The following is a 17062-nucleotide window of genomic DNA, read 5'->3' as shown; positions in this document are numbered from 1 at the left end:
GAGATAATAATAGCACCTAATTTACAGGCTAATTTACAGTGAGGAATACATGAAACAGATCATAGAAAGAACTTTGCAAACCTTAAAGCACTATGTAAGTCCTAGCTATTATTATTGTTATTGTTATATTCTTTTTATTTTTACTTCTCAAATGCCTTCCATTATGTTTCTCTGTGTCTTATTCTTGGATTTCCTCATATGAGTATATCTTTTTCATATACAATGTTACTATACTGGTCTTTTTATCCTGTTCCTTCTTAATAAATCATACCCTGCCCTGGCCATATTCCAGCCACTCCATCAAGGGTCAGTGATAACTATAATGCCAAATCTGACTCCTTACATTAGTATGAGTAGTTCAGTTGGTTTGTTACTTACATTTTATGCATTTTTATATAAATAATTGAGACCATAAGATTTATTGCTGGCTTTTTCCCCTAGTCATTCTGGCTACAAGTTATCTCTTCCTTTACTGAATTCCTATAATACTTTGTACCTTTTATGCACTTACTATATTCTATTTTGTGTCATTATTATTTATATACTCATCTTATCTCTTCCACAATGCAGGAAGTAAAAGGTAAGGGTCATATTTTATCTATATTTGTATTCTCCATGGTACCCCTTGCACTTGTCACCTAATAAATGCTTTTTAAAAAATGAATAAGGGGGCAGCTGGGTAGCTCAGTGGATTGAGAGTCAGGCCTAGAGACGGGAGGTCCTAGGTTCAAATCTGACCTCAGACACTTCCCAGCTGTGTGACCCTGGGCAAGTCACTTGACCCCCATTGCCTAGCCCTTATCACTCTTCTACCTTGGAGCCAATACACAGTATTGACTCCAAGATGGAAGGTAAGGGTTTAAAAAAAAAAAAAAGAATAAATGGCACAGTTTATGAGACATGGGTAGCTTTATAGTTCATTTTAGAGATCTTCCATTCTCATTCTTACCTCTTTAAGGAATTGTACTTCCAAAATCCCACCTTTTTTTTTTTTTTTTTTTTGATCCCTAGGGCGGTCCTTCTTCCCAAATTGGAGTTGGGTGTCATCACAGAAGTATCTTCTGGTCAAGGAGTTGTTTATTCATTAACATTAAATAAAATAAATGAGTAAAAGAAAAAATAAAATAGCATAGATTATGCCAAATAAAAGAACATATGGCTATCTTTCCATTAGTACCTCAGATTAATGTGCAGGCAGTTAGCTAACATTTATTATGCTTATTTATTTTTTTACTTATTTTACTTTTTTTTTACATATTTACTATGTGTCAAGTACTATGCTAAGTACTGGGGATAAAAAAAAAAAACAAAAGGATATCCTGAAGGATCTCACAGTTTAATGGGGAGAGTAGATAACATGCGAACACAACTATATACAAACAACATATATATTATATTGCTACACACACATGTATATATCCATATATACATGTATATATGATAAATTAAAGATAATCAACAGAGGAAAAGCTCCAGCATAAGGCATTAGACATCAGGGTAACCACCTAAGAATTCCATTTCTACCCCAATGAAAGACAACAGAACCCTTCCTCCTGACTTCTCTGCCTATTTAAATCTAACCCCATCCTTTAAAGAACAATTTCTGTCTTTCAAGAAACTTTCCCTCAATAGATCTTTCCTTTTCTCCCAAATTTTATGGTTTTGTCATTTTTCAATCAGGTCCCATTTTAGGTTTTCTTGGTAAAGATACTGGTTTGTCATCTCCTTCTCCAGCTCATTTTACAGGTAAGGAAATTGAGACCAACAGGGTTAAGTGACTTGCCCAGGGTCACACAGCTATTATGTGTCTAAGGCCAGATTCGAACTCCAGCTCTTTATCCATTCTCCCACCTAGCTGCCCAAACCCTATGGTAATTATAACTAACAGCATGGCATTTTGTATTTGATTACAAATTTGTAGCATTATTTCATATATTAGCCTTGTCTTCCCAATTGGACTGAGGGCAGGACTTCGGTCTTCTCCTGTTGTATTTCCTACTACCAAAGTACAGCAAATGTACATATTATATTATATTCAACATCTGAGTTGGTTTAGCTTAGCTAGAAGCAGATATTGGAGGGAAGAGATGGATGCATGGGGTGATGAATTCAGAGAGCAGGAAGGATTATATGGAGAGGGCTGAGGGTTTGAAGGAAGTTTTAGGGGCTTTGAGAGAGAAGATTTTTGAACTGCTGCCCAGGGAAAAGAACCCAGTGAGACTGAAGCAGGAGCCCTATCTTGCTTGGTGACTTTGAATGGCCCAAATTATCTCAGTTTTTACTTCTCTCTAGTAGCTCAGGTGTGTGGAACAGACTTCTGTGGTCTATGTCACTACCTGTTCTGGAGAGTTGGCTGCATATTGCCTTCTACATCTGTGTCTGCGTTAAATAAGAGTAGATAGAACTGATATAATAAGTAATCACTTAAAAAAACCTCTTACTTTCCATCTTAGGATTAAAACTGTATATCGGTTCCAAGGCAGGAGAGCAGATAGAGCTGGGCTATTGGAGTTAAGTGGCTTGCCCAGGGACACACAACTAGGAAGTGTCTAAATCTAGATTTGAACCCAGGACCTCCCATCTCTTGGCCTGGCTCTCAATCTATGGAGCTACCAAGCTGCCCCCAAATAATCACTTTTGAACCCTTGGAGAAAAGCCTTCTGTAAATAGAATACAGGACCCAGAGACCTGGATGCCAGGCAGTATGGAGGGAGGGAATAAGAGTAGTCGAGACAAATAATATGGAATTAGGTCTTGATCAATGATACATGTAAAACCCAGTGGAATTATGCATTGGCTAAGGGGGGTTAGGGGAAGAGGGAAAGAACATGAAATATGTAACTATGGGAAAATATTCAAAATACAAACAAAAAAAAAAAGAGTAGTATAAACAATTGAGTAAACTCTGAAGGACCCAGGACACAGGAAAGAACTGCTGTCCAGAGAATCAGGGGATCAGCTTGACTTAAGGCAAGAAACATTTGGCTCCAGGACCAGGTAAGATGCATTTAATTTTAGTAGTAAGGAGAAAGATCTCCAGTAGACCTTGAAATAGATAGAAGAGAAGCAGAAAAAATAATACTGATACCTCAGAGGGATGAGAAAAGATATATCTAGGCCAAGAATGGGTTGGTCTTATGTAACAGACAAAGCAGCAATAGCACCAGGTATCCCCAAGAGATGAGCAGCTAGAATAAAGCACTGGTTCTGGAGTCAGGAAGACCTGAGTTCAAATCCAGCTTCAGATACTTAGTTGAGTGTGTAACTCTGATCAAGTCACTCAACCCTGTTTGCCTCGGTTTCCTCATTTGTCAAATGAGTTGGGGAAGGAAATGGCAAGTCCCTCCAGCATCTTTGCCAAGAAAACCCCAAATGGCATCATGAAGAGTCAGATGTAACTGAAACAATTAAACAATAACAACTCCTATATGAAATATCTTGTCTCCTCAGCTAGATCCAGATGGATTCTATATCTCCTGTCTTTATTAGATTGCAAACCTCTAGATACCATGTGCCTTGATCATGCTTCATGTGAATGGCAAAACCATTTCTTATTGCACCCATGCTGACTGGCCTGAGAATGTGCTCTCAGATTACTTCCCATTAGAAAGGAGATGACTGCTGGCTACATCTGTAAGGTTATAGTTCTAGAAGATTTGGGGCAGAAGATGGACAGTTTAAGCCCTCCATTATTTGACTCCTTTCTGTTCTTCAAGCTTTATTTTTCTTACTCCCACATATACTTTGTTTGTTTTTGTTTTTTTGTTTTTTCTAAACCCTTAACTTCTGTGTATTGGCTCCTTGGTGGAAGAGTGGTAAGGGTGGGCAATGGGGGTCAAGTGACTTGCCCAGGGTCACACAGCTGGGAAGTGTCTGAGGCCAGATTTGAACCTAGGACCTCCCGTGCCTGGCTCTCAATCCACTGAGCTACCCAGCTGCCCCCCCCCACCACATATACTTTGATCCCATAACACTGGCTTCCTTGCTGCTCTTCCTTCAGGACATTTCATCTCTTTCTTGGCTCTGGGCAATTTCTCCAGATTTTCCGTGCCTGGGATGTTTTTCCTTCTCATCTCTCCCTACTGGCCTTCTTGACTTCCTTCAAGTCCCAGCTAAATTCCTACCTTCTGCAAGAAGCCTTTTTCCTGATCCTCCTTAATCTGAATAGATTTCCTTTATTGATTATCTCCAATTTATCCCAACTAAATCTTTTTGTGTGTGTGTTTGCAAGTTTTCTCTGTTCATTAGACTGTGAGCTCTCTGGGGACACAGACTTTTTGGCTTTCTTTGTATCCCCAGCACTTCTCACAGTGCCTGGTACATAGTACATACTGATTCATAGGCTTTTAACTGCCTAACTGGGTAAGAGAAGAATTTTTTAAATGAAAGTTCTTGTTTAGGGACAGAGAAAAAAATCTATACATTTGGGATAGATGTCAGGTAAGGAGGGTTGTACTTATATAGTAGGTTCTTTTCTTTAAAAATAGAATCTTTATCTTCTGTCTTAGAATTTTTGCTAAGTATTGGTTCCAACACAGAAGAGTGGTAAGGGCTAGGCAATTGGGGTTAAGTGATTTACCTAGGGTCATACAACTAGGAAGTGTCAAATTTGAACTGAGGACTTCTTGTCTCCAGGCCAGACTCTGTATTCCCTGAGCCATCTAGCTGTCCCTCATATAGTAGGTTCTGAATAAATGTTTCATGGGAATAGAGAGAAGGATTACACCTCTCCCAGGAGACCTTCCTTGACCTTGATCACTCCAGATCTGAACTTCTGATCATTTACATTATTATTATTATGGCATTTAGTTATCTCTTTAGACCTTTACCTACTTGTTTACAAGTTTTTTATCTTAGTTTTATTTCCCCAACTAAACTATAAATATCTTACGGGCAGAGGTTATACTCTCATCTCTCATATTTCTTTCACTGTCTAGCATGGGACTAGGAGACACACAATCCAAACCTGCTCAGCTGAATTGCTATCATGCCTCTAAGTTTCCACATGAATTTCAGAATTACTCAGGATGAAGTCAGAAGTTGGGGAGAGATATAAGAGGTCCATCAGGTCTCAGATTTGATAAAAGGTAGAACAGCTGAGAGGCAGAATGATATAATGAAAAGGTACTGGCTTTGAAATCAGAGAATCTGGGACTGATGCCACTTAATGCCTTTGTGACTTTGCACAAGTTACTTAACTCCCATGGCCTTGTTTCTTCATCTTTAAAATGAGAAGGTTGGACCAGGTGGGCTCCAAGAACCCCCTTCAAGAAGCTAAAATTATTTAGGAATGTAAACCAGAGTTCCCAAGGATGCTCATACCCCATAAAGAGCATCAAGACCATTTGTTGTTCCTAATAGACTTTTTTTTAAACCGTTACCTTCAGCCTTAGAAACAATACTATGTATTGGTTCCAAGGCAGAAGAGTGGTGAGGGCTAGGCAATGGGGGTTAAGTGACTTGCCCAGGGTCACACAGCTGGGAAGTGTCTGAGGTCAGATTTGAACCTAGGACCTTCCCTTCTCTAGGCCTGGCTCTCAATCCACTGAGCTACCCAGCTGCCCGCTCCTGATAGACTTTTAAAGACATTCTATGGAGAATATAGTATCTGTTCTGGGATCTCAGGGCCCCAATGTCTGCTATCACATTTCCTAAGCCTTATTTTTCAAGGATGACCCCATCTCCAGAGTCTGTTACCAAAACTTCAGAACTGGCTGCCAGAGGCCAAAGGACAGCTGGGATAAACTTGGGACTTATCTTGGTAAGGCTAAGCCTGATTGTGATGACCCATGAAGCTACCAGGAGGGTAGAAATGGTTCAATGGTGTTGTCAAGACCCTTGGCAAGTATGATAATGAGAAGCTTAATAAAGTCAGAGATGGAAGAGAAGGCCAATTGATATGCTATTTACCCCCACACACACATACACACACATCCCTTTGCTCCTTAGCCTAAGACGGTGGAATAAAAGGAGGGATCCATGGGAAAAAGGATCAGAAATAAGGTCAAATTGATTTAAGATTATTGATGTCTTTTGTATTTATATCATATTCCTTTCCCTATATGCCCTGTCTCTTAACCATCCACATGGCAAAGAATAAAAAGAAATTTAAAAAGCACTTCAATACAACTAACATATTAGTCAACTTTAACCAGTATCTGCATTTGCCCACCTTGGCGAAGAAGAAATGGAAGTGCAATCTCATCTCTCTTTCTTGGGTCAAGCCTGTTTATTTTAATTGTACAATGTTCAGTTTTGATTTTTGTTACTCTCTCCTATTTTCCTGGTTTTATTTACATCACTTTTACCGGTTCTTTTAGAGATCTTGCTATTGCCTCGTGTCTCCTTCATGATTATGGGACTTAAAAAAAATCATACAGTAATATTCCATCACATTCATGTATCATAGTTTGTTTAACCATTCTCCAAACAAATGGGCATCTACTTTGTTTCCAATTTTTTGCCATTGTGAGGCTGCCTAGCATAGAGGATAAAAGCTGGTTTGGAGTCAAAAAGACCTCAGTTCAAGTTGTGCCTGCAACTTGTACCACCTTTATGATTCTGACCCAGACATTTTATCTCTTAATGTCTAAGGCAACTCTCTAAGACTGTAAATTAAAGAGTAGGTATGGATCTGCTTCGGTAGAGGGAGTTTCCTCACCTAGGAATTCCCTGTACCAAAAAAATCACAGGTCTTGTCTTTATCCCATCCTATTTTGGCTACTACAAAATGTGCTGCTGTAAATTCTTTCATGTATTTTTCTCTTTGACCTCCTTAGAGGAGTTAGAGGAGGATCTTTGGGTCAAGGAATATGGGCATTTTAGTCACTTTCTTAACCTCATTCCAAACTGCTTTCTAGAATGATTGAACCTTTTCATAACTCCACAAATAGGACATCCGTGTGATTAGGGTCAGATTTCTGGACTGAGCAGGAAATAGAATGGAGAGATTAGCAAACATAACGAACTTCTCTACTAGCAGCAATGCAAGGATCCAGAGCAATGCTGAGGGACTTATGAGAAAGAAAACTAGCCGCATGCAGAGGAAGAACTGCGGGAGGAGAAACACAGAAGAAAAACAACTACTTGAACACACGGGCTGATGGGAATATTATTGGGGATGAAGACACTAAACAATAACTCTAGTCCAACTATCAGTAATATGGAATTAGGTCTTAATCAATGATACTTGTAAAACCCAGTGGAATTGTGTGTTGGCTAAGGGGGTTTGGGGGGGTTGGAGGAGAGGGAAAGAACATGAAATATGTAACTAGGGGAAAATATTCAAAACAATAATAAAAACATAATTTAAAAAAAAGAATGGAGATATTAGGAAGATGCTCAGGATGAAGGGCAGTTTTTCTCCAGAGAAAAGGGAAGCTACAGAGTATAGGAGCTGTGGAGAGGAAATGTGTGTTTGTGCATGCACTCTCATTTAAGTTGGGAGGACCAAAGTCTGGGGTTTGGGAGGAAGGTAGGGGTGAGCTGTGATCAGGAAGCACTGGAGAATTCATCCTGATACCCTGGGTGGCCCTCACCCTCCACCTGATCTCAAACTGCCTGGAGAAAGGGGCTTCTGATTCATCTTATTCTTTTCCAGCTGAACTCAACTAAAACCGTAGATGGGAAATCCACCTTCCTACACATTCTTGCCAAATCACTGAGCCAACACTTCCCTGAACTCCTGGGATTTGCCAAGGACCTTCCCACTGTGCCCCTTGCTGCCAAAGGTAAGCCAAACACCAAGGTGAGGGTGAGAGGAACTGAGGTGAGGGTAGGTAGCTGTACCCCGGTAGTGTGGGTGCAGAGGCCACATCCCTCTATACTCAGATCAGGCTCCTGGTGAGGAAGGGGACGGGGTGTGCCTCATATGGGATGTGCCTCTCCGGGAGGGCTCTTCCCACCAAGCCGTCTCTATCCTTCCTCAGTGAACCAGAGGATGTTAACTACTGACCTCACCGACCTGCACATCACCATCAGTGAGATCCAGACGGCTTGCCAGAAGATGCCTGCCACCAGTGATGACAAGTTTGCTCTGGTCATGACCGTATCCTCCCAGAAAAGGAGCTGCTGTGGCCTGGGCCAGCGCAGCCTGGGCCAGCAGCCGGAGTGCTGCTAGCCAGGGACTGGACCGTGCTCACCTCCGAGATCTGGCCCTGAACTCCAAGCCCAGGGGCTGACAGCCGTCATGGATCCGTAAAGTACAAAGAGAGTGACCGCTTCTTTCTCTGTGAGGATGACCATTCAGTGGTCCCTTTCATTTTAGAAGGAAGAGAAGGGAGAGAACTGCTGTGACTTGTTCACAGTTATAGAGCTAGGAGGTGGCAGAGTCCGGCCCCCACTTAGGACCTCTGACTCAAAGACAAGGGCTCTTACCATTATGTCTCATTACCTCCAAAGAGATCCAAGAGTTTCCTACACACACATGTACATACCTGCACACACAGGAACACATATGTAGATGCACATACAAACACAATGCACGTGTCTGTGCAGCTGCCCTTGACACATTGTGCATGTGTATGCAATATGTGTTTACTTGCATGTGTACAGTTTGTGTCAGGTACACACATGCATTTGTGATGTATGTGTTTCACATGTGTGTCAATATAGTGCACGTGTATATATATATATGTGTGTGTGTGTAACATGTTTTTAATCATGCTCATGGCATCCCATAGACGTTTAGAACCTATTTGTACCAGGTTGTAATGAGGTCCTGAATAGGAAGGAGATATTAGGAAAGTGATTTTCAAGTGTTTGGGGATAATTGTTCTAACAGCAGAGATTGGAGCCAGAAGGACCTGGTGATGGGAATACCATCATGGAGGCTATTAACTAAGTGCAGGGTATTTCCAGACCCTGTTTGCCTAAAAAAATAAATCTTGCCTTCTTGATTTAGCATGAAAATTCCTTTATAAAAGAAAATGTAATTTGCTTTGTGACCTTCCTGGGCCCTGGTGTCTCTTTTCCTTGATCCTGACCCTGCAGTCCTTCCTGGAGATGGCCCAGCCTGCTGTGCGGGCTCTTGATACCCTTCAGCACAAGGCGATGGAGGAGTTTAGCAGGGTGCTGTCTTTTTTTGGCGAAGACTCCAAAGTCACCACTTCTGAAGCCTTTTTTGGCATCTTTGCAGAATTTATGAGCAAGTTTGAGGTAAGGTGTGGGCCATAGATGAATGAATGAAGATCACTGGTGTTTTAGAGCCTAGGCAGTAAATGAAGGTCATTGGTTTTTGTATCAGAGGACCTGGTTTTGAGTTTTAACTTTGACACTAACTTTGGGCCAGTCACTAACTATCTGTGTGACCTTAGACCAGTCACTTATCACTTGTATGACCTTGGGCCACTCACTTAATTTTGCTAGACTCCAGTTTTGTTAGTTCTCTATAAAATAAGAGGTTTGGAGAAGGTGAAATCTAAAGTCTGTTTCTCATTAAATCTATAATCCTTGACAACTTAGAAGAATGGGAGAGGTGCCCCAAAGGTGTGCCCTTCTCACTATTAGACACTATGGTCAATCAGGGACTATTCTTGTAAGAGAATATAAGGTTCTTGAGTGGGCAGACATCAGACTCAGTGAGAACAAACCAAAATCAAGACTTGAGTAGAGGAGCCAGAAACAGACAGAGAAAGAAAATTGATGATCCTCTTCCCCAAGACTGAGTTGGACCTCACTTGGTTCTTTCTACCTGACAAGGGCTACCACGGAAGACTAGTCTCTGATCTGCAATGGAGATGCGATTGGTAATATTTCCATGGCCAGGCTGTGTAGGCCAAGGACAGTCAAATTCTGTAGAATAGTGCCTAGAATGGATTTCAAAGACTCAGATGGGTCAGTGTGGATTTCTGGCTCTAGATATAGATGGATTATATTAAGTCAACAAAAACATTACAATATGTCTCTATGCAGCACTGACTGCACAAAGACTTACCTTTTCTTCCCTTCACTGATTGATGTGGGTCACCTGAAGATTCTGCCCTCCAATGGCTGGACAGAAGTGGGCAGCTCAGGATTGCCCCAGGCAAATAAAGGAGGTGGGATTTGGGGGTTTATGAAGTTCAGTTATCAGACTGTGTCTATAATTCTAGAAAACAAAGTGGATTATTTTGTGGTTGAGGAGAAAACTGGGATCCAACACAGAATAATGAGCTAATAATTTTTTGCACAGGACCCTTTCTAAAGTTAATGTTGCCATTTTTTTCAAACCTAAATTTCCCTTATCCATACCCCACCCATAGACTTTCTTTTTCTTTGTCACTGGTCAGCAAGTAGTTCCTCTCTGTCCCATCTCATTAATATACCTATATGCTTAGTCCTTTCCACCCTTCTGACCCCCAGCCCTCTCCTCTAACCCATATCTGCCTATTTATAGAATCATTAGTAGAAACCGAAACTTTGGGACCTTATCATTATGAAGAACAGGATCTTCAGGCATTCAGAAATATGTGCAGTTAAAAAATATAATATTAAAAATACTCCTATGCATACCCCCTTGCTTGTGCCTCAGGTGGCTTGCTTTAGTCCTTTCCATAGGGAGGATAGTAAGTTTAATGTTGGCAGGAAGGCAAAAGGAAAGAAAAGTCATTAGTTGCACCAAACAAATTTTATTTATGCCTTTTATTTTGTTTTCAAATCATCCATTTTTGGATGAATCCACACTCCCCAACCCACCTTCACCATGAGCCTTCCCTTGTAACAAAGGGAAAAAAAATCAAAACTGAATTAGGAAGAAAAAGTCTTAGAAGACCATTCATAGCTAGAAGGAACCTTAGAACACAAAATATTGAGGCTGAGGATGATGTCAGAAATTGGGGTGAATCCAGCTTGGGATGTACCTTAGAATTCAGAGGCACATAAAAACAACAGCAAAAAAACCTAGTATCAGAACTGGAAAGGTTTTTAGATTTCCAGTATTAGAGCTGAAGAGGACCTTTAGAATGTAGAATATTAGAGAGGGATTTTAGAGATAATCTAGTCAACTTCCTCTCTTTATAGATGAGGAAACTGAGGCCCAGGGAAGCCCTCATTCACATAGTAAGTTAGTAATGGAGCTAAGACCAGAATACAGTTTGCTTGACTCTCTTTCTCTGACCACTGACTCAATAATATTAATAACTGACATCCTCCACATTATTGCTTGCAGAATGCTTTAGATATCTATTCTCATTTAACTCTCACAATCTCCCTTTGAAGTAGGTGCTGTTATTGTCCCTATTTTATAGATGGGGAAACTGAGGTTGAGAGAAATTAAGTGATCTGCTCAAGATCACATAGATAGTATCTAAGTCAGGATTTGAATCTAGGTCTTCTTTACTCCAAGTGCACTTCTCTCTCCTATTTATTTTTTTTCCCCTAACTCTTACTTTATGTCCTTGTATCAAATCCAAGACAGAAGGGGAAAGTTAGGCACTTAGGGATAAATGACTTGCTAAGGCTTGCACAGCTAGGAATTGTCTGAGACCAGATTTGAATCCAGGTCCTCCCAATTCCAGCCCTGGTTCTCTACCCACTAAAGTACCAAGATGCCCTTTGTATACACATGTATTCCTTGGGACCCATCCGTTCTGCTGGGCACAAGGGCTCCCTGATTTCCCTGACAGTGTGTTGCGTTTTTCTCTTCCAGCGGGCATTCAGTGATGTGCAGGTCTGTGAGAGCCAGCGCAGCTCAGGAATGGCCTCTCCCCTGGCCTGGTAGCTGCCTGACCAGGGTACCTGATTGCCAACAGAATGCAACCGATATTCCTTCCAAGGAATGGTCACCCTGCTGCTGTCACCTATCTACCCAGCTCAGAAAACAGGTTTCCAACAAGGAACGGCCGTCATTGTCTTTATGGAAGGTAAAGATGAGTGTGGGGGGTCCCTGCCCTCTTAGGACTGCAGCAGATCCAGGACTCCACTTCTGAGAAGCCCCCGAGTGTGACCATCGTCATCCTATGCCTTCGTATCTTGGGCTGCTGCAGGCCTTTCTTTAAACGGGTCTCTCCTCCCTTCTCCCCGCATCCTTCACGGGTACCAACGTGTTGGAGAGCCATCGGTTTGGTCTGTGTCTCTCCTGGCTTAGTTTCTCCAAAGGGCTGGAGAATCCACAGACTTCCCCTTCTGTGGATAGCACTTCAGCTCCTCCCCAAGCAACTCTTTCCTGTGGTTCAAAATCTACAAGAGACGAGTCTCTCTGTCTGTCTGTCTGTCTGTCTGTCTGTCTGCCTGTCTCTCTACTTGCTTTCTTTCTGCTCTCCCTGAGAGAAAATGGTATGGAGATAACAATGTGAGCTATCATCCCTTTGGCTCTTAGCAGGCATAGATTGATCAACTTTTTCTGGTGGCATATCCTGAAAGACCTAAGGAGGAAAAAAGAAAAGCCCCAATAGGCTGAAACAATGAGCATGTCCTCCCCTGGGACCATCACTGTTGCTGTCCCCAAGGGTCTGCCAAACCAAAGCAAGCCCTTTGCCCGATGCCTCCAAATAGGACTGTGGCTTCAGCTACCTCAGACCAGGCCTGCTCTGCAATGTCCCAGCTATATCTGCCGCCATTGTGTTATGTTGCTTCCTATGGAATTCCTCTAATTCTGGGTCTCTCCTTTCCCATGTCCTCTGAGCCCAGGGGCTTGTAGATACCTAAGGTTTTATTCGTACCTCTTGCATGGGGGAGAGGTCAAGAAAAAACTATCTTGGACCTCTTCCCATGCTAAATGCCACATTTCTCCCTGTTAATTTTCCTATTCATCACTGACTGTGCCCTCAGGAAGAGGGATTAGATTCGTTCAGTTTGACCCCAGAAGACAGAACTAGGAAAAAAGGGTAAAAATTATAGATTGCATTCTTGCTCAGTACAAGAAAAGCTTCCAAAAATTGGAATAGTCCAACAAAGAAGTAGACTGCCCACTGGAGGCCTTCAAGCAGAGGTCAGGTTGTCATAGATGATGTTTGTGCTTAATGTAGGAGTATTAGATTGGATGACATCGGAGGTCTCTTCCCAATTTTAGAGTCTTTGATCAGTCAAACAGAAAACATTGGTTCTAGATTCTAATCACCTTTCCCATTGTCGATCTGATCAAGAGGCCCCATGCCAGTTTTTGCTAAAGAAGTCTTGCAAATAACCACGAACTCATTTTTCTGGGCTCCCCAAGGAGCCATTCATTCAGTGAGGATTTTTTTTCATGGAGTAAATGTATTATTTTGTTAAACTTCAAATTAATATTTCCCAGCAATGCTTATATATGAGGTTAACAAGTTCAAATCTCCTATTACTACTTTCTCTATACAAAGTCAGCAAAATAAAATGAGTAAGGTAGCAAATGAAAAATGGCATCCCTTCCTTCCCTTGGCCCATACAAATTCACACCATATTTGATTCAATTTCATAGATGACACAGAACAAAAGAAAACTTAAAAAAAATATTAGTAGTTACATTCCCTTAATTGGCACTTCCTCTAATTCCTCATTTAATAAGAAAATCTCATTTTTCTCTACTTCTTTCTGTGGAGAGAGAGGAGAAGTCTATTTGGGGATAGAGTAGAGGTCCATGTTCTTATTTGCAAGACTGTGCTAAAGGACCCAAGATTTTTGGAGTGAGAGGACATGGGTTTGAATCCTGGATCTGAGATTTACTATAATCTTAGGCAAGTCATTTAACCCCTTTGGGCCTCAGTTTTCCAAACTGTAAAATGAAGGGGTTGGAGTAGATGGCCTTCTAAAGGTCTTTCCATCTCTACATCCACAATTCTGTGATCCCCTGCTGGCTTGTTATTTCTGCAGAGATCCTCATGACTGTCTGATTCATCTTGGTTTTTTAAGAATTTTGCTCTCTGCTCTTCTCTATAGAATGCCTATCAATTTTGGTTTCTGTAACTAAATGCCAGGTTGCTCCGGCTTTGTACTAAGTGGTTTTCAGACTCCTTGGCCCTTGTTTTCTGGAGTCTGGGGATCAAAGGACGTACAGACACTCGCCATGAAATGACCACATCATTCCCATTCACATTTGGTGTATGTCGGTCATGTACGGAAACGACGGAGGGTTCTTGGTAATAACCACCATCCATGGAAAGGGCTGGACACAGACTCTACTCATTATAATCTAACAGAAGAGCAAGATATGCAGTTTATCTGGATTTTTATCAGATGATGTTTTGATTTGAAAGCTTTCAAAGGTCCCTGACGTCTGAGCTGGGGTTTAGTAATTGGTGTGTTGTCCACAACTGTATCCCCATCTCCACCCTCCCCCTTACCCCAATCCCTCATCTTCTTTCTCTCCATTTCCCAGATTCACATGTTGTTCCTCCCTAATAAAGTTGCTGGCTTTCGCCTACTTCCCGTTGTCAAAATCCACTGTGAAAACTAGACTGGGAACGGGTTCACTCCTGGGGCCTGCCTAAAGAAAGCTTCGAGGCAGGCAACACATCGTGTCAGTAGTGGAAGCACCACACAGTTCTCTGACGTGTCTCAATGCCCACCGGGCTGCTGGGCTAACTAATGCTCACCTAGGGGCTTACATATGTCCTTCCACCTGGAAAGAAAGAGAGCTGATGATACATTGGTGCAGGTTATCCCAAAAGTTTTAGTAATTTCAGAAGTATAAGTGGAGCTCATGCTTACCTGATCTTGGGCAAGTCAATTAACTCCTTTGGTCTCATTTTCCTAAACTGTAAAAAGAAGGGGTTGGACTAGATGCCTTCTAAGGTCCCTTCCATCTCCAAATTCAGGATTCTATAATCGCTTGCTGAAATATTATTTCTGCAGAGATATGCATCAGCAAGGTTAATTATTTAACTTTTTAAGAGACTGATACATTTCTTATTAAAATTTGGCATAACAATCTTTTTCTATACATCACTCTAGCTGATTTTTGAACTTTGTAAAAACTTTTATCAGCCACTGCTCAGTGACTAAAAAAAAAAACAAAAAAAAAACGGCATTCATCATCCTAGCCTCAAGATCACCTAAAGACAAAGTTTTGATGGATATATGATAATTTTGACCCAGAATAAGGAACCCAGAAAAAAATGCCTAATGCTGGTAGATCAGATGACCAAGGTAGCCAAAAAAGAAGACCTCTATTGATCCATTGGCCTAAGAAAGTGTCATACAAAAATTGTCACACATGTAATACATAACGACCCTCTTATTAACGTATAATGACTCTCTTATTAATACACAATGGCCATTTCATTAATATTAAAATTTTATTATTCAAAATTCACAAAGCCAAATAAGTGTAAAAGTTATTAAAATAATTAGACTTTCAAATGACTTTGGGATAATTTTGTAGCATATATATTTCTGAAGTTAGTAAAACTTAAAACTACACTAAGACTTTTGGGATGCTCTGTATATCACTTTAAGATTGACAAATTGCTTTACATACTTTATTTCATCTGCACCTCATGACAACCCTTCGAGGTAGGTACTACCATTATTATTATCTCCATTTTGCAATATAAATGAAACTGAAGCTCAGACCATTTGAATAACTTGCTTATATCCATATTGCTAGTATAGTGATGGCGAATCTTTTAGAGATGGAGTGTCAGGCCCTGCCCCACTCCACCCTTCAGATCAAGTGCCCTGCCCTGCTCCCCCTCACTGAGTTCTGGCCCTCCCCCTTTACCCCACACAGGGGAGGGAGAAAGCACTCCCATTGGGTTGGTGGGTGAAGTGAGGAATGTCCTCCACTTGTGTAGAGAGAGGGGAGGGGAGTGGTTTGAGAGCTCTCCTCCCCTCCAGCTCTGCTGCCTGTGAGTTGCCCACCTTATCCCCTGTGCACTTCCATTGGGCTGCTGGGCAGAGGGGTGAGGGTGGGAAAAAAATGTCATCAGGCATGGTAGAGAAGGGGAGGGAAGCAGCTCTGCCTGAGTCCCTCTCTTCCTTTCTAATAATGACCTGGGGGGATGGCCATGTGCCCACAGAGAGTGTTCTGTGTCCCATCATTGGCACCTGTACCATAGATTCACCATCATTGTGTTAGGAAATATCAGAGGTAAGATTTGAACCCAAGTTGTCTTGGCTCCAAGTCTAGCTTGATATTCATTGTCCCCTACTGCCTTCCATGTGCAACAGAACAGAAATGGGACTTGTTTAACCATCTTGACTACTCCAGTAAATGAAGAAACAGAGGCTTGTTTTCACCCAAACTGAGTATTGTGAATGAGTGAGAATCAAGCTGTACTCAGAAAGGAGACTTCAAAGATTGAACGGCACCACTGTAGGGCTTCAGTTTCCTTCAAAGTAAAATAAGGGACTCAAATTAGATGATCTTGTCCATTTCTAGAATTTAATCTTCTGAACAGCATGACCACAGAAGAAAGCCTAGCTCTAATGCTTCTTAACCTATCCTGATAATCCATGGCAAGTTATATAAGGTCTCAGTAAATGAGGGATTAATTGAATGAATGAAAGCATTTATTTTGTGTTTTCTGTATGCCAAGAACTATTTAAGATAAAATATCTTCCCTCAATGAGCTCATATTCTAATAGGTTAAGGCACCACATATAGGAAAATAGTGGCCAGGAAGGGTGCCTCTGTTATTTCTACCACAATTCCTACACTGAAAAACTAGAGTATGAGTCTATTGCAACTTTCCCTCCTCTTTTCCCCTACTTTGATTTTCTTGGCCATCCAACTTCCTTTCCCCCAGTCACCCTCTCACCTCACCTTTTCCACATAACTGATACCACTAAATTTTCTCCCTTTCTTCCTTCCTTTTAGTCCAGCCTTATTATATCCAAGACAGATTAGCTAAAGAACTTCTTAACTACATGTTAATCCTCCCAATGAATATATCAATATCAAATTGTCAGTATCAGATCAGTGGGTCAGTGGGAATGGAAGAGAATGAAATCAGTGCCTTGACAAGATAGCTACTGGGTAGTTGTGAGGAAAGCCAACAGAGAAGTGTTATTTATAAATCCCATCACCACCTCTACTACCACTGCTACTGCTGCTGTTTACTACTACTACTACTACTACTACTACTACTACTATTAATAATAATAATAATAATAATAATAATAATAATAACAATCCCCTGAAGGAAAAACAGTGTGGCACCATAAATAAAAT

At 41.2% G+C, this 17062-nt stretch overlaps 1 protein-coding gene across 1 annotated transcript in view; it reads left to right on the top strand.

Moving 5' to 3' along the window:
• The window catches only part of LOC123248965 (Grid2 interacting protein), a 154907-nt gene extending 143209 nt beyond the window's left edge, over nucleotides 1-11698 (top strand). The window contains exons 15-18 of the mRNA XM_044677897.1: nucleotides 7601-7730; nucleotides 7929-8047; nucleotides 8992-9156; nucleotides 11627-11698. Of these exons, the coding sequence (XP_044533832.1) occupies nucleotides 7601-7730; nucleotides 7929-8047; nucleotides 8992-9156; nucleotides 11627-11698 (486 nt within the window). The remainder of the gene's footprint in view (nucleotides 1-7600; nucleotides 7731-7928; nucleotides 8048-8991; nucleotides 9157-11626) is intronic.
• Nucleotides 11699-17062: the final 5364 nt, after the last annotated feature.

This window comes from Gracilinanus agilis, chromosome 1 (genome assembly GCF_016433145.1).
Source record: "Gracilinanus agilis isolate LMUSP501 chromosome 1, AgileGrace, whole genome shotgun sequence".
NCBI lineage: Eukaryota > Metazoa > Chordata > Mammalia > Didelphimorphia > Didelphidae > Gracilinanus > Gracilinanus agilis.
This window is presented reverse-complemented; position numbering and strand designations above follow the sequence as displayed.